Source organism: Callithrix jacchus, chromosome 7 (genome assembly GCF_049354715.1).
Source record: "Callithrix jacchus isolate 240 chromosome 7, calJac240_pri, whole genome shotgun sequence".
Taxonomy (NCBI): Eukaryota; Metazoa; Chordata; class Mammalia; order Primates; family Cebidae; genus Callithrix; species Callithrix jacchus.
This window is the reverse complement of record NC_133508.1, coordinates 68892585-68916561: the sequence shown is the minus strand read 5'-3', so window position 1 is coordinate 68916561 and position 23977 is coordinate 68892585. Positions and strand designations below refer to the sequence as shown.

Here is a 23977-nt window from a genome sequence, read left to right as displayed (position 1 = left end):
TTGGCCAGGATGGTCTCGATCTCTTGATCTCATGATCTGCCCGCCTCAGCCTCCCGAGGTGCTGGAATTACAGGCATGAGCCACCGCTCCCGGCCCTGGCTTTGTTTTTTAAGATAGTGTCTTGCTCTGTCCCCTAGGCTGGAATGCAGTGGCGCCATCACAGCTCACTGTAGCCTCAACCTCCCAGACTCAAGAATCTTCCCACCTTAGCCACCCAAGTACTTGGAACTACAGGCACACGCCACCATGGCCAGCTAATTTTTTAATTTTGTTGTAGAGACAGGGCCTCCCTATGTTGCCCAGGCTGGTCTAGAACTCCTAGGCTCAAGTGATCCTCCTGCCTCCACCTGCTGAAGTGTTGCGAATATAGGCATGAGCCACCATGCCCAGCCAAAAATCTTTATCACTTACAGTGCCTGCCTTGTAACAGCAGTCAATATGTACTTGATGAATGAGTGAATGAGTGGTGGAGAAAATGAGATAATGAATGGCATATGGAAAACCAGCGCAAATAAGGTTAGGGAACAGTAGTGCTTCTGGTAACTCACATAGATTTCCATTTTTCGGTAGAGACCATAGTTGAGCAGCAAATTATGAGTCATGCGGATTCGGTGAGGCTTCATTGGGTGGCCTTGTCCATAATAGTAATTTCCAACATCCCCTGAAGAAGAGAGAGTGACAGCTTCACTAACATAGTTAGACATACACTCCCAAGAGAATCTAGGGATTTTTACAGCAAACTCCTAGGCAAATTCTTTCTGGTTCATTTCTAGTTTCCAAGATTCTCTCCTACCTTGAGAAAGGGTAACTACAAAGAAAAAAAAAAAAGCAGGGGACCATGGTGAGGTCAACATTTAAATCTCAGTCTAGCTCACTTTCTTCTGGAACCCACAAGCACTAGATAACATGAGGGGTTCATTCCAAAGCTAGTGGAGAACAGCAGCCAGTGAAATGACTCACCCCACTATACCTCCAAGGAATTCCCTCCCACAACAGAAAAATAACCATCACTACTCAGAATTATTATTATTATTTTTTTTTTTTTGAGACAGAGTTTTGCTCTTGTTGCACAGCTGGCGTGCAATGGCATGATCTTGGCTCACTGCAACCTCTGCTTCCTGGGTTCAAGAAATTCTCCTTCCTCAGCCTCCTGAGTAACTGGGATTACAGGCACCCACCACCTGGCTAATTTAGTTTTTTTTTTGAGAGAGAGTCTCCCTCTGTCGCCAGGTGCCAGGCTGGAGTGCAGTGACGTGGTCTTGGCTCACTGCAACCTCCGTCTCCTGGGTTCAAGCAATTTTCCTGCCTCAGCCTCCCGAGTAGCTGGGACTACAGGTGCATGCCACCACACCCAGTTAACTTTTGTATTTTAGTAGAGATGGGGTTTCACCATGTTGGCCAGGATGGTCTCAATCTCTTGACCTCATTATCTGCCCGCCAAGGCCTTCCAAAGTGCTGGGATTACAGGTATGAGCCACCACACCCAGCCTAATTTTTGTATCTTTAGTAGAGACGGGATTTCACCATGTTGAGCAGGCTGCACTCAAACTGCTGACTCAGGTGATCTGCCCGCCTCAGCCTCCCAAAGTGCTGGGATTACAGGCATGAGCCACTGCACCCAGCCTTATTCAGAATTATTATAAACCACAGTTCACCTCTTACATGTTGTAATACTTATGGTATCAAAGCACATTCACTTCATTTTCTTTCTGGAGCCTCACAGTAACATGGGTAGGACAAGGAATATTATTCTCATCTTATAGATAAGAAAACTAAACTTTATCAGCCGGGCACAGTGGCTCATACCTGTAATCCCAGCTCTTTGGGAGGCCAAGGCCGGTGGATCACTTGAGATCAGGAGTTCAAAACTAGCCTGTCCAACATGGTGAAACCCTGTCTCTAAAATAAAAAGAAAGAAAGAAAACTAAACCTTATCACTTGCTTCATCTATAATACTAGCCTTCTAATTGGTCCCTCTACCTTCAATACACATTACCTGCCAAACTGTCACCAGAGTTATTTTCCTAATCCACAACTCTGATAACATCTCTCCTTTGCTCAGAAAATCCTTATGGCTCCCCATCCCCTACAGGATAAAGAGTAAAGAATAACTTTATAATAGAGATGGGCATGGTGGCATGAGCCTGTAATCCCAGCTACTCCAGAGGCTGAGGCAGGAAAATCACTTGAGCCCAGGAGTTTGAGACCAGCCTGGGTCTCAAAAAATTAATCTAATAACTTCAGAAGACTGGCATTCAAGGACTTTCTTTTCTTTTCTTTTTTGAGATGGATCTCAATCTGTTGACCAAGCTGGAGTGCAGTGGCGAAATCTCAGCTCACTGCAACCTCCATCTCCCGGGCTCAAGTAATTCTCCTGCCTCAGGCTCCCAAGTAGCTGGGATCACAGGCATGCACCACCATGCCTGGCTAATTTTTGTATTTTTAGTAGAGATGGGGTTTCACCTTGTTGGCCAGGCTGCTCTCAAACTCCTGATCTCAGGTGATCTGCCCTCCTCAGCCTCCCTAAGTGCTAGGATTACAGGTGTGAGCTACCACGCCCCGCCAGCATTCAAAGACTAAGGACTTTCTTTTTTTTTTTTGAGACGAAGTCTCATTCTGTCATCCAGGCTGGAGTGCAGTGGCACGATCTTGGCTCACTGCAACCTCCGCCTCCCAGATTCAAGTGATTCTCCTGCCTCAGTCTCCCAAGTACTTGTAGTCCCAAGTAGCTGGGACTATAGGCATATGCTACCACACCCAGCTAATTTTTGTATTTTTGGTAGAGATGAGATCTCACCACACTGGTCAGGCTGGTGTCAAACTCCTGACCTGGCAATCCGCCCACCTCGGCCACCCAAAGTGCTGGGATTACAGGTGTGAGCCACCATGCTGGTCTCAAGGACTTTCTTAATCCGCCTTTCCAGCTTCATCTTTGCTACCACCCTTTCCCACAACACACACACACACTCTCTCTGTCTCTCTCTCTCTCTCGCTCGCTTGCTCTTTTTGCTCTAGACTGGAGTAAGCAAACTATGGCCTTTGGGCCAAATACAACTAGCTGCCTGTTTTGGTAAATAAAATTTTATTGGAACACAGCCATGACCATTCATTTACATCTCTTCTATGACTGTTTTCACACTACAGTGGCAGAGCTGAGTAGTTTATTTGCCACAGACACCCGTGCATGTGGCAAAGTAAAGTGTAAAATATTTATTATCTGGCCCTTTACAGAAAAAGTTTGGCAACCCATGCTCTAGACACACCAGATTATGATCAGTATCCTGAACATTACATTCTCCTTCACAACACAGTATCCTTCGTGCAGACTGTTCCTTTGACCTGAAATGTCCTCCTTTCTCTGATGATGTTCATATTACAAAGCCCACCTAAGCTCCAAACCGTTTCTTGAAAATAAATGGTCTTTTCCTCTACATGCAATTTATATATAGCACTTCATTAATTTTTTTTTTTTCTTGAGACAGAGTCTTGCTCTGTCACCCAGGCTGGAGTGCAATGGCACTATCTCGGCGGCTCACTGCAACCTCCACCTCCCAGGTTCAAGCCATTCTCCTGCCTCAGCCTCCCAAGTAGCTGGGATTACATGTCTGCACCACCACGTCCAGCTAATTTGTGTATTTTAGTAGAGGTGAGTTTTCACCATGTTGGTTTTGCCACGCTCTCAAACTCCTCACCTCAAGTGATCTGCCCACCTTATCTTCCCAAAGTGCTAGGATTGCTTTATATCAGAATTATTCACATGACTATATCCACAAGACTGGGTACCCCTTGAAGGAAGGATTAATATGCCTTGTATATCACAGAGGCTCAATAAAGATTGAGTTAATTGGCTGGGCGCGGTGGCTCAAGCCTATAATCCCAGCACTTTGGGAGGCCGAGGGGGGTGGATCATGAGGTCAACAGATCGAGACCATCCTGGTCAATATGGTGAAACCCCGTCTCTACTCAAAATACAAAAAGTTAGCTGGGGATGGTGGCGCGTGCCTGTAATCCCAGCTACTCAGGAGGCTGAGGCAGGAGAATTGCCTGAACCCAGGAGGCGGAGGTTGCGGTGAGCTGAGATCGCGCCATTGTACTCCAGCCTGGGGTAACAAGAGCGAAACTCCATCTCAAAAAAAAAAAGATTCAGTTAATTGAATTGAGACTCAGAGAAGTTAAGTGCCTGCTTAAGATCACATAGCTAATGGATGATCTGGGAGTCCACCCTTCTGACTCCAAATCCAGTATGCTAAAAGCTACATTGGGTTTCTCAGGTACCTACTTCAGTTTGCACTTAAGCTACAGGGCTCTATGGGTCTACCTGGTAAAAAAGTCCCTTGAACAATGTTGCAAAATCAAGTAAACTACACACCCAAACGTCTCTCCTTAAAGGTCCATTAAGATGAGGCATGGGCCTTGATCCCTAGCAACTCCCTTGCCTATCAAGCCTGGATCCAGCTAAGGCTCAGACCTGGGGAACTGAGATATCTTACTTAGAAGGTTAAGGGAATAACTGAAGTGAGGGTAGTGAGGGTGGGGCTCTGAGACACCATCCTTTTCTTTTCATGTTTCTTGTTTGTTTGTTTGATGTTTTGTTTCTTTCTTTGTATCTGCCTTGTTGCCCAGGCTGGTTTCAAACTCCTGACCTCAAGAGATCAGCCTTCTAAAATGCTGAGATTACAGGTGTGAGCCTCCAACAGTGCAGGCCAACCATCCTTTTCTTAACAGTTTTTAATTAGTTTGCCAATCTGTGCTGTGTGTATTCCTATACAGTGACTAATGCTATGACGGAGGGTACACAGCATGAGGGGCACTGTACACATCCTTAGAATTCCACCCTGGATCCTCTTCTCTATATAACTTCTCGAGTGACTGCATCCTTTATGACTAAATTTACTATAACTAAAATAAAGATATATCTCTATATCTTAATCAGGTTGCTGAGAGACTTTAAAATAAATCGTCCTTTTTATTTAGGTACTATTTTATTTTTCACTTTATTTATTTATTTATTTTGGAGACAAAGTCTCTCTCTGTCGCCCAGGCTGGAGTGCAATGGTGTGATCTCGGCTCACTGTAACCTCTGCCTCCTGGGTTCAAGCGATTCTCCTGCCTCAGCCTCCTGGGGTAGCTGGGATTACAAACATGCGCCACCATGCCTGGCTAATTTTGTATTTTTAGTAGAGACAGGGTTTCACCATGTTGGCCAGGCTGGTCTCAAACTCCTGACCTTGTGTGATCTGCCTGCCTTGGCCTCCCAGTGTTGGGATTATAGGCGTGAGCCACTGCGCCTGGCCATACTTAAAACCCTTAAAAAGCTTTCCCATCATTATTCTCTTAATAGGAACTCCTATCATTTTTATTTTATAGGAGAGTAATCTGAAATGTAAGGTGACTTGCCTGTTATTACAAAGCTTCTCAATGGCAGAGCCAAATCTGAGTCCCAAACTAATGACCTCACTGCAAAACTCAGTTTTTCAAGTAAGAAGTCTATGCCCTTATCTAAAGACTGAAGTCTTTCTATCTTTTTCTTTTTTTTTTTTTTAAATAGAGACAGGGTTTCACCATGTTGACCAGGATGGTCTCGATCTCTTGACCTGATGATCCACCCACCTCGGCCTCCCAAAGTGCTGGGATTATAGGTGTGAGCCACTGCACCCGGCCGGTCTTTCTATATTTTCTTCTTTTTTGAGATAGGGTCATGCTTTGTTGCTTAGGCTGAGTGTAGTGGCACCATTATGGCTCACTGCAGGCTCCACCTGGGTTCAAACCAGCCACCTGCCTCAGTCCCCCATCTCAGCCTCCTGAGTAGCTGGGATTATAGGCAAGTGCTACCACATCCAGCTAATTCTTTTTGTTTTGTTTTGTAGAGATGGGGACTCACTTTGTGGCCCAGGCTGATCTTGAACTCCTGGCCTCAAGTGGTTCTTCTGCCTTGGTCTCCCACAGTACTGGGATTACAGGCATCAGCCACTGTGCCAGACCCATTTTTTTCTTCTTTTAAACTGAGAATGTTATCATAAAACTGTGTAAAATGATATGACTATAAAATTACAGGTTCCAGCCTCCAAATGATTCTCATCACTGCCCAGCAATCCTTCCAAATTTCTTTCCCTAGCCCCCGCTTTTGCAAGAGCTATTTAAATCTCCTCTCTTCAAGATTCCTACTCTACCAACTGCCCTTCCCCATGCTCAGGAAAAAGAATATTCTCTTTCCTCATCTTGAGAACTCCCTCAACTTTCTCCTTATCTTCTCCTCTTCAAACTTACCTACATTTGAACTTTTCCTTGCCATTTACCCTCGCATCACAAAGGAACTTGTTGAAGGTTAGTGTCTCTCCCTAGGCTCTGGTTTCCATCTCACCCGGTCTCCTGAGGAAGCTCCATCACTACTAGTCCCTTTCCTGTATCTTCACCCCCTCCCTCTCTTCTGGCTGTTTTCCACAAAAATTATTTCAAGCTGACTGGGTGCAGTGGCTCATGTCTGTAATCCCAGCACTTTGGGAGGGCGAGGTGGGCGGATCACGAGGTCAAGAATTTGAGACCAGTCTGACCAACATGGTGAAACCCCATCCCTACCAAAATACAAAAAAAATTAGCCGGGTATGATGGTGCACGCCTGTAGCGCCAGCTACTTGAGAGGCTGAGGGAGAATCACTTAAACCTGGGAGGCAGAGGTTGCCGTGAGCCAAGGTTGCGCCATTGCACTCCAGCCTGGGTGACAGAGTGAGACTTCATCTCAAAAAAAATTCCACCCTGGATACTCTTCTATGTAACTTCTTAGGTAACTGCATCCTTTATGACTAAATTTACTATAATTAAAGTTGCTATCAGCCAGGCACAGTGGCTCATGGCTGTAATCCCAGCACTTTGGAAGGTTGAGATGGGAGGATCACCTGAGTCCAGGAATTTGAGGCCAGCCTAGACAACATGGCAAGACCACGTCTCTACAATAAATAAATAAATAAAATAAAATCACTATCCATATGCTGATTGATATGAGCTGAATGTGTCCCCCAAAATTCATGTGTTGGAAACATAATCCCCAATGTCAATAGTGTTGGGAAGTAGGGTCTTTTGAGAGGTGTTTAGGTCTCAAGGGTGCTACCATTCTCACTAATACATTAATGGCCTATAAAAAAAAAAAAAAGAAAGAAAGAGTTCATCCTTCTTTGCCTTTCCACCTTCTGTCATGTGAAGGCACTGAATTTAAAGCACCATCTTGGAAGTAGGGACCAGACCTTCACCAGACACCAAATGCCAGCACCCTGATTTTAGACTTTTCAGCCTTGGACTTCTCAGCCTCCAGAACTATGAGAAATATATTTATGTTCTTTTTTTTTTTTTTTTTTTTGAGATGGAGTTTCGCTCTTGTTACCCAGAGTGGAGTGCAATGGCGCGATCTCAGCTCACTGCAACCTCCGCCTTCTGGGTTCAAGCAATTCTCCTGCCTCAGCCTCCCGAGTAGCTGGGACTACAGGCGTGCACCACCATGCCCAGCTAATTTTTGTATTTTGTATTTTTAGTAGAGACAGGGTTTCACCTTGTTGACCAGGATGGTCTCGATCTCTTGACCTCGTGATCCACCCACCTCGGCCTCCCAAAGTGCTGGGATTATAGGCATAAGCCACCGCACTCGGCCCTTTTTTTTTTTTTTAAGACAGGCTTTCACCATGTTGGTCAGGCTGGTCTTGAACTCCCGACTTCAGGAGATCCGCTCGCCTTGGCCTCCAAAGTGCTTGGATTACAGGCATGAGCCACCACACCCAGCCTATGTTCTTTTTTTTTTTTTTTTTTTTGAGACAAGTTCTCACTTTGTCCCCCAGGCTGGAGTGCAGTGGCGCAATCATGACTCTGTAGCGTTGACCTCCCAGGATCAAGTGATCCTCCCACCTCAGCCTTCCTACAGGCACATGCCACCATGCCCAGCTAATTTTTCGACTTTTTGTAAAGTCAGGGTCTCCCTATGTTGCCCGGGCTGGTCTCAAAACTCCTGGGTTCAAGAGAACCATCCGCCTCAGCCTCCCAAAGTACTGGGATTATAGGCATGAGCCACCACATCCAGCAATTTCTGCTCTTTATAAACAGTATTCTGTTAATAGCAGATCAAGAGACTGATGACTACCAAAAATTTTCTTTTTTTTTTTTTTTTGGCGACAGAATCTTGCTCTGTCACCCAGGGTGGAGTGCAGTGGTGCGATCTCAGCTCACTGCAACCTCCGCCTCTTTGGTTCAAGTGATTCTCCTGCCTCAGCCTCCCCAGTAGCTAGGATTACAGGCACATGCCACCATGACCTGCTGATTTTTTGTATTTTTACTAGAGACAGGGTTTCATCATGTTAGCCAGGATGGTCTCAATTTCCTGACCTCATGATCCACCCACCTTGGCCTCCCAAACTGCTGGGATTACAGGAATGAGCCACCGCGCCCAACCAAAATTTCTATCTTCTAAACTGCCTACTGGATGCCTCTATTTGGATGTCCCCTAAACATCTTAACAGTTATCAATAGCTATTTCTAAAAAAAACAAAAAACAATGGCTTAGGCCTGTAATCCCAGCACTTTGGGAGGCCGAGGTGGCAGGATTGCTTGAGGCCAGGCCCAGGAGTTCAAGACCAGCCTGGGTAATATATTGAGACCCTGTCTCTAGAAATTAAAAGAAAAAAAAAGTTATCAACTGACATGGCATTCTCCAAACCTCTAAACACTCACTATCAAATTGCCAACACCAGATGCTGGGCACTGTGGCTCATGCCTGTAATCCTAGCACTTTGGGAGGCTGAGGCAGGCAGACCACTGGAGGTCAGGAGTTTAAGACCAGCCTGGCCAATATGGTGAAACCCCATCTATAATAAAAATATAAAAATTAGCCAGGCATGGTGGTACACACCTGTAATTCCAGCAACTCAGGAGGCTGAAGCAGGAGAATCCCTTGAATCCGAGAGGTGGAGGTTGCAGTTGCAGTGAGCCAAGATCATGCTACTGTACTCTCACCTGGGTGACGAAGCTAGATTCCATCTCGGAAAAAAAAAAAAAAAATTGCCCACACCAGGAACTTGGGATCCATGTCTTCTCCCTTACCCCTACAGTCATGAACTTCTTTTTTTTGTTTGTTTTTGTTTTTTTGAGACAGAGTCTCGCTCTGTCGCCCAGGCTGGAGTGCAGTGGCGTGATATTGGCTCACTACAACCTTTGCCTCCCAGGTTCAAGCGATTCTCCTGCCTCAGCCTCCTGAGTAGCTGAGATTACAGGCACGTGCCACCATGCCCAGCTAATTTTTGTATTTTTAGTAGAGATGGGGTCTCGACATGTTAGTCACCCATGATCCACCTGCCTCAGCCTCCCAAAGTGCTGGGATTACAGGTGTGAGCCACCTCACCAAGCCTAATTTTTGTATTTTTAGTGGAGACGGGGTCTCACTATGTTGGTCAGGCTGGTCTTGAACTCCTGGCCTCAAGTGATCTGCCTGCCTCGGCCTCCCAAAGTACTGGGATTAAAGGAGTGAGCCAGAGCACCCGGCCCCCATGACTTTAATTTCTAAGGTATGAACCTGATGATGTCACTAACCTGCATAAAACTTCAATCATTCACAAGTGCCCTCAATAAAGTCCAACTTCCTTGGGACAGCATGCCCAGCCCTTCATGGTCTGGTCCCTATTTACAACTCTTTTTTTTTTTTTTTTTTGCGACAGTTTCACTCTTGTCACCTAGGCTGAAGTGCAATGGCGTGATCTCAGCTCACTGCAACCTCTGCCTCCCAGGTTCTAAGGGATTCTCCTGCCTCAGGCTCCAGAGTAGCTGGGATTACAGGCACACACCACCATGCCTGGCTGGTCCCTATTTATTTCTGCAGCCTCATTATTTGCAACCCTTCCCTCGTCCCTGCTCCCCACCTTCTACACTAGGCCCCCAAATCTATGCCTCAGCCATACTGTTACAAAGCCTGTCTTTCTTCCTCTTTCTTTCTTTGAGACAAGAGTCTCCCTCTTTTTTTTTTTTTTTTTTTTTTTTGAGACAGCCTCCCTCTGTCGCCCAGGCTGAAGTCCAGTGGCCTGATCTCATCTCACTGCAACCTCCACCTCCTGAGTTCAAGCAATTCTCTTGCCTCAGCCTCCCAAGCAGTTGGGATTATAGGCACGTGCCACCACGCCTGGCTACTTTTTATATTTTTTGCAGAGGCAGGGTTTTGTCATGTTGGCCAGGCTGGTCTCAAATTCTTGACCTCAAGTGATCCACTCGCCTTGGCCTCCCAAAGTGCTGGGATTACAGGCGTGAGCCACCGTGCCCGGTCAAATGATTGTTTTTCAAAGGTGTTGTCCTCTTTCTTGTCTCTGAACTTGCTGTTATGTTTGCCTTTCCCGTGCCTGGCTAAGAACTCCTGTTTTTCAGGACCTAACTGAGATGGTCCTGAAATGTCCCCTCCTTCGCTGACTCCACAGGTGGAGTTCAGTGCCTCTAATCTGTGTTCCCCTAACACTCTGAGCTCTGACAAGGAGAGAACTTCGGTCGTTGGGAAGGGTGACCCGATCATCCCCACGGCCCCAGCCCCTCAACACTTTCTCGAACACAGTAACCAGTTTGAGAGATCAAGTGAGAAGTGTGTTCTAACAGGTTGCATCCTTCTCCTTGCAACCCCAGGCGCCCCAACGTCACAGCAGCAACCGCAGGCCCAGCTCAGAGGCTGGGGGAGGGGAGGCGGGCGACCAGTCGTGCACGACTCTTCCCTCAGAAAAGATGAGGAAGGGACGGGGCAGGGAAGAGCTTTGGGTTCTCGGCTGGAAAATTTATCCTCGCAGCCGTCTCCATCAGATCCAGCCTCCCCTCTAGGAGTCCCACTCAAACTCTCCCTATCGGACTTCCTCAGAATCTCTCCACCAAGATTATCTCAGGCTTCCCCCACGCGATCCCCTCTTGGTCTCAGCCTCGATCTTCTTTTCTCGCAGCCTCCTCCCTCAGCCTCGACTTCCCCCTCGCAGCCTCCTCTCCGAGCCTCTCCCCAGCGCCTCAGCCTCCCGCAGCCTCCCCTCGGCGCTCCAGCCTCAGCCTCCAGGTCCCGGGTCCGGCCCGGCCCGGCCCCGCCCCCGCCGCGAGGACGGTGCTCACCGTCGTAGTAGTAACAGACTTTCCTCCGGGTGCCCTGCGTCTGCGCCATCTTGCTCGCCTCCCGTCCCTCCCGTCAGTCGGTCCGTCAGCCCTCCCGCCCGCGGCTCCGCTCAGCGTCCGACCCAGGGGGGAGGGGGCGGGTCTCCGGCCCGCCCCGCCCGTCCCCTCCTGGGCTCACCTATAGACGCGCAGCCCGGGCACCGCTCCAGCCAATCAGCTTGCGCAGACACGGGCCCGGAACTCGGCAGGGGGCAAGGGCAGCCTGGAGAAGCGGCTAAAGGCCCCCTGGGCCTGTACCAAGGTCTGCGACAGATGGGTGGGGAGCCGCCCGGGGACCGTACCATCACTCCCGGGGGAGGAAAGCAGCTTGGTAAACTTAGGCCCACTTCGTCGTGGGAAACGTGCTTGGAGATCGGAGGCCAACTTTCTGATTTTACGGAGAATAAACCGAGGCCTACAGGGGAAAAGTGACTTGCACAAGGTCACTCCGCCAATAAACGGGCTGAACCTGGGTTAGAAAGCGAGTTTGTCACCGCAAAGGAGGGCTACAGACAAATAATTAAAAATTGAAAAGAAAAGCAACACGCGGGTTTGGAGAGGGAGAAACTGACAAGAAAGGGAAAGAAAACTAATGTTTTTTCGAGGGGCTGCTGTGAGCCAAGTACTGTGCGACAGCTTTAACTGTTATTTCAGTTATTCCTCAAAACAGCTCTCGGTCAAGGGTTTTTACTTCCATTTTACAGGTTAGGAAAAAGAAGTTCGGACTTCTGTGAATTACTCCAAGTTACACAAGGTAATTAAATTCAATTTTTCAATTGTTGAGGATTTTTTGAATGCCTTCTTTGCACCAGAGGCTCTGTAAAAAAGTGACAGAACCCAGCCTTTCTGACTCCAAAACCTACCTCCGTGATTCAGTCACCCAGGATGACTAAGTAGGAGTCTCTTTAGACAGGAGAAAATGGGATTATCCCGCGATAGGAGGGCAGGTTTCTCAGCCTGGAAACTAATGACATTTTGAGCCGGGTAATTCGTTGTTATAGGACGCTGTTCTGTGCATTATAGGAAGTCTACCGGCATCCCTGGCCTCTACCCACTAGATGCCAGTAGCACCCTCCCCCCAGGCTGTGACAACCAAAATTGTCTCCAGACATTGCCAAGTACTGTGCAATAGCTTTACCATTGGGTTGGGGGAATATTAGCCAGGTATAAGGGAGTGTAAAATTGACCCCAACTCTCCTATTGAGAACCACTCCACCAGATCATCAATTACCAACTGATCATCATTGAAAGCTAAAAAACCAGGGCTGGGCGAGGTGGCTCACACCTGGGATCCTAGCACTTTTGGAGGCCGAGGCGGGTGGATCACGAGGTCAAGAGATCCGGAGTATCCTGACCAACATGATGAAATGCTGTCTCTACTAAAAACACAAAAATTAGCTGGGCATGGTGGCACACCCTATACTCCCAGCTACTTAGGAGGCTGAGGCAGAATCGCTTTAACCCGGGAGGCAGCGGTTGCAGTGAGCTGAGATCACCGCACTCACTACATTCCAGCCTGGTGACAGAGTGACACTCTGTCTCAAAAAAAAAAAAAAAAAAGAAAGAAAGCTGAAAGACCTAAAAGTGCTATGCTAGGCTAATAAAAGAACTACAATAATGTCAGTATTTAATGAGTGCTTCCTATATGCCAACACTGTGCTAAGTTAGCTACCTACTTGTGACCCTACAGTCAACAAGAGGCTGGGCACTGTGGCTCACACTTGTAATCCCAAAACTTTGGAAGGCCGAGGCTGGTGGATCACTTGAGCTCACAAGTTCAAGACCAGCTTGGGCAGCATGGCAAAAACCCATCTCTATACAAAATAGAAAAGTTACCCAGGTGTGCGGGCACTCCTGTAGTTCCAGCTACTCAGGAGACTGAGGTGGGAGGACTGCTCGAGCCCTCGAGACAGATGTTACAGTAAGCCAAGATCACACCATTGCAGTCCAGCCTGTGAAATAGAGCCAGACCTTGTCTCAAAAAAAAAAAATGATACATCTTTATGCCACTTTAAAGAATGTTTGGGACTTGTGTTCCTCACTCAGAAACTGCATTCGAGTCATTAATTATAAGGTAAGAGATAATCTAAGACTGGGCGGCTCTATAATAGAAACAGAAAAGGGCCAGGGAACAAATTCTACTCCCAATTTTCTGTTGCTAATTCTCAGCTAGCCCTGAGTGGGTCTGCTTAACTGTTCTGGGCCTCCATTTCCCTCCCTATAAAATGGGGAGGAGGCCAGGCACAGTGGCTCACGTCTATAATCCCAGTGTGATTATCCTGGGATTGCTAATCACTTGGGAGGCTGAGGCAGGTAGATCACCTGAGGTCAGGAGTTCAAGACCAGGCTGGCCAACATCGTGAAACCCCATATCTACTAAAAATACAAAAAGTAGCCGGGCGCGGTGGCTCAAGCCTGTAATCCCAGCACGTTGGGGGGCCGAGGCGGGTGGATCTCGAGGTCAAGAGATCAAGACCATCCTGGTCAACATGTTGAAATCCCGTCTCTACTCAAAATACAAAAAATTAGCTGGGCATGGTGGTGCGTGCCTGTAATCCCAGGTACTCAGGAGGCTGAGGCAGGAGAATTGCCTGAACCCAGGAGGCGGAGGTTGCGGTGAGCTGAGATCGCGCCATTGCACTCCAGCCTGGGTAACAAGAGCGAAACTCCGTCTCAAAAAAAAAAAATACAAAAAGTAATTGGACATGGTGGTACATGTCTGTAATCCCAGCTACTTGAGAGGCTGTGGTAGGAGAATTGCTTGAACCCGGGAGGTGGAGGTTGCAGTGAGCCGAGATCAAGCCACTGCACTCCAGCCTGGATGACAGAGTGAGACTCTGTCTCAAAAAAATAGAATAAGGCTGGGCGCAGTGGCTCACATCTGTAATCCCAGCACTTTGGGAGGCCGAGGCGGGTGGAACACCTGAGGTCAGGAGTTTGAGACCAGACTGACCAATATGGTAAAACCCCGTCTCTATTAAAAAAAATAAATAAAATAATAAAAATGGGGAGGATAGGAAGACAAAGTTCACTGACGCTATGGCTGCGCACAGTATCCCAAAGCAAAGGTGTGTGGGGATCAGATGAGATCATGAGGTGTGGCAGCAGGTCAGTCAGGTAACAGATTTATATTATTATGACTCAGATGCCCTTTGTTTGTATATTTTAAAAATTAAAGGACGGGGCCAAGCACGGTGGCTCATGCTTGTAATCTCAGCACTTTGGGAGGCCAAGGTGGGCAGGTCACGGAGTCAGGAGGAGTTCAAGACCATCCTGGCCAGCATGGTGAAACCGCATCTCTACTAAAAGTACAAAAATTAGCTAGGTGTGGTCTCGTGCACCTGGAGTCCCAGCTACTTGGGAAGCTGAGGCAGGAGAATCCCTTGAACCTGGGAGGCGGAGGTTGCAGTGAGCTGAGATCACCCCATTGCACTCCAGCCTGGTGACAGAGCAAGATGTCATTTCAAAAAAAAGAAAAAAAAAGTAGAGGATGGGTATTGTGGCTCACACCTGTAATCCCAGCACTTTGGGAGACCAAGGCGGCCAGATCACCTGAGGTCAGGAGTTCAAGATCACCCTGGACAACATGGTGAAACCCCATTTCTACTAAAAATACAAAAATTAGCCAGGCATGGTGGCAGGACCCTATAATCAATCCCAGCTACTTGGGAGGCTGATGCAGAAGAATCACTTGAACCCAGGAGGTGGAGGTTGCAGTGAGCCAAGAACATGCCATTGCACTCCAGCCAGGGTGGCAAGAGCAAAACTCTGTCTCAAAAATAAAATAAAATAAAATAGCCGGGCGCGGTGGCTCACGCCTGTAATCCCAGCACTTTGGGAGGCCGAGGCGGGTGGATCACAAGGTCAAGAGATGGAGACCCTCCTGGGCAACATGGTGAAACCCCGTCTCTACTAAAAATACAAAAAATTAGCTGGGCATGGTGGCACGTGCCTGTAATCCCAGCTACTCAGGAGGCTGAGGCAGGAGAATTGCCTGAACCCAGGAGGCGGAGGTTGCAGTGAGCCGAGATCACGCCATTGCACTCCAGCCTGGGTAACAAGAGCAAAACTCTGTCTCAAAATAAATAAATAAATAATAATAAATAAAATAAAAATAATTTAAAAAATAGATTACTTTCCCTTTCATAAAGAAATGTAACATTCCCCCATCTTTCATGCAACACCCTGCCATCCTCAGGTATCTTTAATTTTCTCACTGTTTAATGGAAATGCGGGTGCCAAAAATTTTTTTTATTTTTCTCTTTATTATAAGAACAACAGACAGGGCACCGGTGGCTCACGCCTGTAATCCCAACATTTTGTGAGACTGAGGCGCCAGATCACCAGGGTAGGAGTTTGAGACCAGCCTGACCAACATGGTGAAACCCCGTCTTTACTAAAAATACAAAAATTAGCTGGGCATGATGGTGCGAGCCTGTAATCCCAGCTACTCAGGAGGCTGAGGCAGGAGAATTGCTTGTATCTAGGAGGCAGAGGTTGCAGTGAGCCAAGATCGTGCCACTGCACCCCAGCCTCAGCAACAGAGTGAATCTCTGTCTCTCCGTCTCAAAAAAAAAAAAAAAAAAAGCACAAGCTTGATGATAAATAGTTACTAATACTCAGTTTCATTGTCTAAGAGCAGCAGGGAGTAGAGGGAACTCTGGCAAAGTTAGAGTTCATGCCCTACCTGAAGAGGTGGCCACTATTTACTATTCGACTCCATGAGGACAGGTAAGCCCAACATAGCTAAATCTTCCTTGTTTTTTTTGAGATGGAGTTTCACTCTTGTTACCCAGGCTGGAGTGCAATGGCGCGATCTCGGCTCACCGCAACCTCCGCCTTCTGGGTTCAGGCAATTCTCCTGCCTCAGCCTCCTGATTAGCCGGGATTACAGGCATGCACCACCATGCCCAGCTAATTTTTTGTATTTTTAGTAGAAACGGGGTTTCACTATGTTGACCAGGATGGTCTTGATCTCTTGACCTCGTGATCCACCCGCCTCGGCCTCCCAAAGTGCTGGGATTACAGGCCTGAGCCACCGCGCCCGGCCTCCTTTTTTTTTAAGATGGGGTTTCACTCTCTATTTTGCTCAGGCTGGAGTACAGTGGCACAATCATGGCTCACTGCAGCCTTGACCTCCTGGGCTCAAGCCATCCTCCAAGTAGCTGGGACTACAGGCGTGCACCACCACGCCCTGCTAATTTTTGTTTTGTTTTTTTTTTTGTAGAGACGGGGTTTTGCCATGTTGCCCAGTCTGGTCTGAAACTCCTGGGCTTAAGCAATCTGCCTGCTTTGGCCTTCCCAAATAGCTGGGATTACAGGAGTCAGCCAACATACCCAGCCCCTGTTTTTCAAGAGAAGGCAGAAATCTGGAGTTTTATGCAAAATCTCCCCAGTTTTATAAATTGACTAACTCAGTATATTTTCAAGATAGCAGTAAGAGCCATCCTTTTAAAATGTAAGTCATGTCCAGACATGGTGCCTCACACCTCTAATCCCAGCACTTTGGAAGGCTGAGGCAGACGGATCACTTGAGCTCAGGAGTTCAAGACCAGCTTGGGCAAAATGGTGAAACCCTGTCTCCATCAAAAATACAAAAAAATTGGCCAAGAGTGGTGGTACACACCTGTGGTCCCAGCTACTTAGGAAGCTGAGGTAGGAGGATTGCTTGAGCCCTGGAGGCAGAGGCTGCAGTGAGCCGAGATTTCACCTTTTTTTTTTTTTGATTCATTATCAATGCAGAGAGATTTTGCCTTTGTACTCCAACCTGGGTGGCAGAGTGAGACCCCATCTCAATTAAAAATTAAAGAATAAAATGAAATGTAAGTCATTTCATATCAGTTTTGCAGAGATACCTGCAAGGTTTCCTCAAAATGGCTTCTGCAGAGGCCACAAGGCCCCAGCCTGTAGGATCTATCCCCCTCTCTCAGAGCTTGCCAGGTAAAGGCCTGCCTCACCCTACTACCTTTGGCTGACTGCTTCTCCCCACCACCTGTACCGGGTGACTCACTCCTTCACTTTGGAATCTTTGCTCAAAAACCACCTTCTCAATGAAGCCTTTTTTTTTTTTTGAGATAGGATCTCCCTTTGTTGCCTATGCTGGAGTGCTGCAATGGCATAATCATAGCTCAAACAATCCTCTTGCCTCAGGCTCCTGATCTGCTGGGACTACAAGTGTGAGCTAATATGCTTGACTAAGTGTGTTTGGTTTTTTTAAATTGTTATTTATTTATTTATTTTGAAACAGAGTTTCGCTCTGTCACCAGGTGCCAGGCTGGAGTGCAGTGGCACAATCTCAGCTCACTGAAACTTCCACCTCCCAGGTTCAAGCAATCCTCCTGCCCCAGTCTCCCTAATAGCTGGAACAACAGGTACATGCCACCATGCCCAGCTAATTTTTGTATTTTTTTAGTAGAGACGGGATTTCACCATGTTGGCCAGGACGGTCTCAATCTCTTGACCTCGTGATCCACCCTCCTTGACCTCCCAAAGTGCTGGGATTACAGGCGTGAGCCACTGCGCCCAGCCTGTGTTTGGTTTATTTATTTATTTATTTATTTATTCAGACGGAGTTTCACTCGTTACCCAGGCTGGAGTGCAATGGCACGATCTCAGCTCACTGCAACCTATGCCTCCTGGGTTCAGGCAATTCTCCTGCCTCAGCCTCCTGAGTAGCTGGGATCACAGGCACACACCACCATGCCAAGCTAATTTTTTGTATTTTTAGTAAAGACGGGGTTTCACCATGTTGACCAGGATGGTCTCGATCTGTTGACTTCGTGATCCACCCGCCTCAGCCTCCCCAAGTGCTGGGATTACAGGCTTGAGCCACCACGCCCGGACATGTTTGGTTTTTTTAAAACCTTTTTTTGGGCCGGGTGTAGTGGCTCACGCCTGTAATCCAAGCACTTTGGAGGCCAAGGCGGGCTGATCACCTGAGGTCAAGAGTTCAAGACCAGCCTGACCAACACGGTGAAACCCTGTCTTTAAAAAAAACAAACAAACTTTTTTTGGAGACCAGGATCTCACTCTGTTGTCCAGGCTAGCCTTGAACTCTGGCCTCAAGCAAGTAGTCCCAGGTGCTCAGGAGGTTGAGACAGGAGGATCATTTCAGCTGGAGAAGTCAAGGCTACAGTGAGTCATGATCGTGCCACTGCACTTCAGCCTAGATGACAAAGTAAGACCCTGTCTCAAAAAAAAAAAAAAAAAATCTGAGGATAGTTACAGATTTCTTTGTTCCTCCTCCATTCCCACTGCTTCATTTGACTAATCTTTTTTTTATAATTTTTTTTTTTGAGACAGAGTTTCACTCTGTCACCAGGCTGGAGTACAGAGGCATGATCTCAGCTCACTGCAACCTCCGCTTCCCAGGTTCAAGCAATTCTCCTGCCTCAGCCTCCTGAGTGGCTGGAACTACAGGCACGTGCCACCTTGCCCAGCTAAATTTGACTAGTCTTCAAAAACAAAATCTGAAGTCAAATATAGCCCTTGAATCAGTAAAAAATGCTGTTGCCCTTTTATAATAGGGAGGAAGTTCCTGTGACACACCTACTCCCTAAGGGATTCCAGGTAGGAGTCACCCTGAATCCTTTTCGGGGAGGTGAGGAACACTGTCCCATTTAAAGGGGTCTGCAAAGCCCACGCAGCAGGATGGCATGGACCTCCTCTTGATCACCAGCATCACCAGGGCTGGAAAATATCCAGATATCCACTCACCCCATCTTTCACCCCAACTCAGGGTGACCTCATTACCATTTTCTGAACCCCCACTGCCCACCCACAAAGAATGGACAGCAAAGAGATGTACAACAGTCATCAATAGACATTTATTGAGCTCCTGATGTGTGCCAGGCCAGGCACCAAGGAGGAGTACAAAGAGGTATTAGATAAGGTCCTGGCCCTCGAGGAACTTCTGGATGATCTGAGAAAAGAAAAGTAGGTGGGCAGAAGCTTCTGTCAATCCCAGGCTTTTCCCCTCCCTCTGTGGTTTCAGGAAAATGGAAGAGCCAGAAAGGTATACCTTGGACAGTGTCCAAGACATACATGCACAGGCTACACATGTACAAGAGACATGTGCAGAGTCCACGCCACTACAGGACACATGTACAGACACAAGGTGGGTATGTGTCACACGTGGGCAGGATTCGTGTGTAGAGTCCATATGTGCATAGACCATGTGAGTATGGCATAAGAACTCCATCTCCCCAAGCCAGGCTGGAGAAATGGGGGCAGGACCCCAGGGCCTCTCAAGGTCTCTCAAGGCTGAGGCTGGTATTGGCCCTCTGTGGCTGTGAAGAAGTCCTCCAGCACACTGCGCAGGTAGTCAAAGGTGGGCCGGTCCTCTGGGCGCTCCTTCCAACACAGCATCATGAGGTGGTACAGCTCCTCTGGACAGTTGTCAGGGCGCACCATGCGGTAACCTCGCTCCAGGTTCTGAATCACCTCAGGGTTGGTCATCCCTAGGGGTTGACGGGAGAAAGGACATCAAGGCTCCAGGCACTGGAAGCCTGCAGGCAGGGGTAATGTTTGGAATATTTTACTGGCACAGTGTAAGCACCAATCCAAAAGAATCCTGGTCTACATCAATGGTAAGGCCACACTAGCAGTACTTGCTGAATGTCAGTCAGGCCACTTGTAGTGCCTGGTATAGATTATTCACTTTTTTTTTTTTTTTTTTTTTTGGAGAAGGAGTTTCCCTCTTGTTGCCCAGGCTGGAGTGCAGTGGTGCAGTCTCGGCTCACCGAAACCTCCTCCTCCCAGGTTCCAGTGATTCTCCTGCCTCAGCCTCCCAAGTGGCTGGGATTACAGACATGTGCCACCATGCCCAGCTAATTCTGTTTTTTTTGAGACAGAGTTTCGCTCTTGTTACCCAGGCTGGAGTGCAATGGCGTGATCTCGGCTCACCGCAACCTCCTTCTCCTGGGTTCAGGCAATTCTGCTGCCTCAGTCTCCTGAGTAGCTGGGATTACAGGCATGCATCACCATGCCCAGTTAATTTTTTGTATTTTTAGTAGAGACGGGGTTTCACCATGTTGACCAGGATGGTCTCGATCTCTTGACCTCGTGATCCACCCACCTCGGCCTCCCAAAGTGCTGGGATTACAGGCGTGAGCCACCACACTTGGCTGATTATTTACTTAAAAAAAAAATTGTTTTAGACCGGGCGTGGTGGCTCACACCTGTAATCCAAGCACTTTGGAGGCCAAGGCGGGCGGATCACCTGAGGTCAGGAATTCAAGACCAGCCTGACCAACGTGGTGAAATCCCATCTTTAAAAAAAAAAAATTGTTTTAGATAAGGGATCTCGCTATGTTGCCCAAGCTGAAGTGCAGTGGCTGCTCACAAGCACAATCATAGCACATTGCAGATTTGAACTCCTGGGCTCGAGGAATCCTCTCACCTCAGCCTCCTAAATAGCTGGACAACAGGTGCATGCCACCATGACCAGTTCCCCTGGTATAGATTAAATGCTCAATAATACACACATATTAGTTGTGGGACCTTGGGCAAGCCCAGTTTCCTTATTTAGAAAATAGAGTAAATAGTTGTTCCTACCTCACAGAATTGTTATGAGGATTGAATGAGATTGTGCACAGAAAGCATCAAATATAGTGCACAGGCCAGGCATGATGGCTCACACCTACAATCCCAGCACTTTGGGAGGCCAAAGTAGGCAGATCACTTGAGGCTAGAAGTTCAAGACCAGCCTGACTAATATGGCAAAACCTCATCTCTACTAAAAATACAAAAATTGAGCTGGGCACGGTGGTGCATGCCTGTAATCCCAGCTACTCAGGAGGCTGAGGCAGAAGAATTGCCTGAACCCAGGAGGTGGAGGTTGCGGTGAGCCGAGATCACACCATTGCACTCCAGCCTGGGTAACAAGAGCGAAACTCCATCTCAAAAAAAAAAAAAAAAGAAACTAAAAAATAAAAATAAAAAATAAATACAAAAATTAAGCAGGCATGGTGGTACATGCCTGCAGTCTCAGCTACTTGGGAGGCTGAGGCACAAGAATTGCTTGAACCTGGGAGGCAGAGGTGCAGAGGTTATAGTGAGCTGAGACTGCGTCACTGCACTCCAACCTGAGCAACTCTAGCCAGACTCTTCTCTCAAAAAAAAAAAAAAATATATATATATATATATACACACGCACACATACACACATACACACACACACATATCTGGGCAACAGAGAGAGACTCTGTCTAAAATAAATAAATATTTATTTATTTATTTTAGACCTGGGATGATTATTATTTTGTGGGAATGATGAGACGGTCAGGGCGCAGGGCAGGATGGACACCCACAACCAAGGCAGTGGTGAAGTCTCTCCAGTTTTAAGACCAGGCACATCACATCCTGCATCAGGAAGCCACATGGACCCTGGGCCTCAGCAAAGTAGACCTTGCGGGTTGAGAAGGTTCACAAGTCCCCTCCATGATGCAGATGAAATAGTCTTTGAGATGGTTCCCTCCTTTTATGCTAGTCCTGGCCCCTCTGGCAGGCTTTTGGCAGGCGGACCCCAAGAAGAGCTGCTCTGAAGAACTGCATGATCACCCAGCAGAAACATAGCTCCCTCCTTCCCTGTTTCCAAATTGTCCGTGTAGTGTCTGGTTTTTCCTTCAGTCTACTGAACAAAGATTGTGACAAGCAGTTCCCAAAGACCAAAACCTTATAGGATACTGACAAAATAGAAGTTTTGCTCCCACAAAGCTTGGGACTAAAGCCTTGGGACCAGGCAGTCCACAGAGACCCTTCTTCCCCAGGACTTGTACAAGAGAGGCCTCTACCTATGAGACTCTCACATTTTAAAATTAGGGCATTGGAGGACGTAGGCCATGGAACTAAACACCCATGGCCAGAGTCAAGGATGCAAGCCCACAGGGCCCAAAGATCACTTTGGATTGGCCCTGGAGTGCTTTTATTTATTTGTATGTATGTATGTATGTATGTATTTTTGATATGGAGTCTCACTCTGTCGCCCAGGCTGGAGTGCAATGGTGAAATCTCAGCTCACTACAACCTCCACCTCCTGAGTTCAAGCTATTCTCCTGCCTCAGCTTCCTGAGTAGCTGAAGCTACAGGTGCCCACCACCACGCTGGCTAATTTTTCTGTATTTTTAGTAGTGACAGGGTTTTTGGCCAGGCTGGTCTCAAACTCCTGATCTCGTGATCTGCCCACCTCAGCCTCCCAAAGTGCTGAGATTACAGGCGTAAGCCACCGTGCCCAGCCCCTAGAGTGCTTTTAAACAATTTGAATCAATCGCCAAAATTTGGAAATGAACAAATTTTCCTAAAACTCCAAGTTTTGGCTTCTCTTAAGAAAACAAAAGATCGGCCGGGCGCAGTGGCTCATGCCTGTAATCCCAGCACTTTGGGAGGCCGAGGCGGGTGGATCACGAGGTCAAGAGATCGAGACCATCCTGGTCAACATGGTGAAACCCCGTCTCTACTAAAAATACAAAAAAAAATTAGCTGGGCATGGTGGCGCGTGCCTGTAATCCCAGGTACTCAGGAGGCTGAGGCAGGAGAATTGCCTGAACCCAGGAGGCGGAGGTTGCGGTGAGCCGAGATTGCGCCATTGCACTACAGCCTGGATAATAAAGAGCGAAACTCTGTCTCAAAAAAAACCAAAAACCAAAAAACAAACCAAAAGATCAATTGTGGGGGGAGCATGCCTTAATTGCAGCCATCTGCTGCACAGCTGCAAGTTTACCAAGGTCCCCATTTCTCCCCATTGTCTCCCTGTCCCTAATGCTACATGTCAGTTGCCATTTATCATCATGCTTTCATTGCCTATTTTCTTCTAATAGAGACATTCCCTGTGGAGTTGCCTCTGTGGGCACAGAGGAGGAGCAATGAGGACCCCTGGCAGGATAACTGGAGAGTATTTCCAGCCCCAGCATTACCAGTGGACTCTGGGTTGGGGCAAGCCCAGGGAAGGGAAGCCCCTCGGCTTTTCATCTGTCTCCAAGGTGTCTTTACCTTCCTAAGAGCAAAGGTCTGTTCACCTTGCTCTGGGGATGTGGGAAGTTTCTACAAATTTAGCCACTATGCCCCATGGCCTCCCTACTCCTGTCTTTGTGCTGCATTTCCTTTCCCCAGAGTTTCTTAGCAAGTTCATTAAAAAAAAAAAAAAAAAAAAAAATCCATCCCTGTCTTGGCTGAATTCAGGGGTAAAGGGTTTTGTCCAGGAGATGGTGAGGGGTGTCAGTGTATACTGACCATCTACTATGAGTCAGCCTCTTTCACAAATGATCTCTCAATTTTCTTAGTCTCTCTCTCTTTTTTTTTGGGGGGGGTGTTTTGATTGTTTGTTTTTGAGGCAAGGTCTCCCTCTGTTGCTCAGGCTGGAGTGCAATGGAACGATCATGGCTCACTGCACCGTAAAACTCCTGGGCTCAAGCGATCCTCCCACCTCAGCCTCCCAAATAGCTGAAACTACAGATATGTGCCCAGCTAATTTTTAATTTTTTTTTGTAGAGATGAGGTCCCTCTCTCTCTCTCTCTCTCTCTCTCTCTCTCTCTCTCTCTTCTTTTTTTGAGACAGGGTCTTGCTCTGTTGCTCTAGGCTGGAGTGCTATGGCGTGGTCTTGGCTCACTACAACCTCTGTGTCAGGTGATCCTCCCTTCTCAGCCTCCTGAGTAGCTGGGACTACAGGCACATGCCACCAAACCTGGCTAATTTTTGTTTTCGTAGAAATGGGGTTTCAACATGTTGCCCAGGCTGGTCTCGAACTCCTGGGCTCAAGTAATCTCCCACCTTGGTCTCCCAAGGTTCTGGGTATAGGCATGAGCCACTGTATCTGGCCTAGTCTCTTATTTTTCATATCAG

The 23977-nt window shown here is 47.5% G+C and overlaps 2 protein-coding genes and 1 long non-coding RNA gene across 10 annotated transcripts in view; 1 reads left to right on the top strand and 2 right to left on the bottom strand.

The window, feature by feature from the left end:
- The window catches only part of HDAC1 (histone deacetylase 1), a 43603-nt gene extending 32388 nt beyond the window's left edge, over positions 1–11215 (bottom strand). The window contains exons 1-3 of one of the 2 annotated variants that reach the window (XM_054259081.2): positions 11101–11215; positions 1807–1899; positions 549–661 (exon numbers count right to left, since the gene is read on the bottom strand). In XM_054259081.2, coding sequence (XP_054115056.1) covers positions 549–661; positions 1807–1899; positions 11101–11149 — 255 coding nt within the window. In that variant the 5' untranslated portion in view covers positions 11150–11215. The remainder of the gene's footprint in view (positions 1–548; positions 662–1806; positions 1900–11100) is intronic. The other variant, XM_002750572.7, reaches the window with a different exon arrangement.
- A 128-nt stretch (positions 11216–11343) lies between these two features.
- LOC108592555 (uncharacterized) lies at positions 11344–23626 on the top strand. Of its 3 annotated transcripts, XR_013519912.1 has the most exons (4): positions 11344–11581; positions 11844–11893; positions 19133–19255; positions 22956–23626. It is a non-coding gene; the product is annotated as an uncharacterized LOC108592555 (long non-coding RNA). The 3 variants fall into 3 exon arrangements; XR_013519911.1 differs by having other exon boundaries at positions 11344–11893; XR_008482667.2 differs by lacking the exons at positions 19133–19255; positions 22956–23626 and adding an exon at positions 17387–17931 and having other exon boundaries at positions 11344–11401.
- The window catches only part of LCK (LCK proto-oncogene, Src family tyrosine kinase), a 35454-nt gene continuing 30420 nt past the window's right edge, over positions 18944–23977 (bottom strand). For all 5 annotated transcript variants that reach the window (XM_035308589.2, XM_035308591.2, XM_035308588.3 and 2 more), the window contains one exon: positions 18944–19598. In XM_035308589.2, coding sequence (XP_035164480.1) covers positions 19396–19598 — 203 coding nt within the window. In that variant the 3' untranslated portion in view covers positions 18944–19395. The remainder of the gene's footprint in view (positions 19599–23977) is intronic.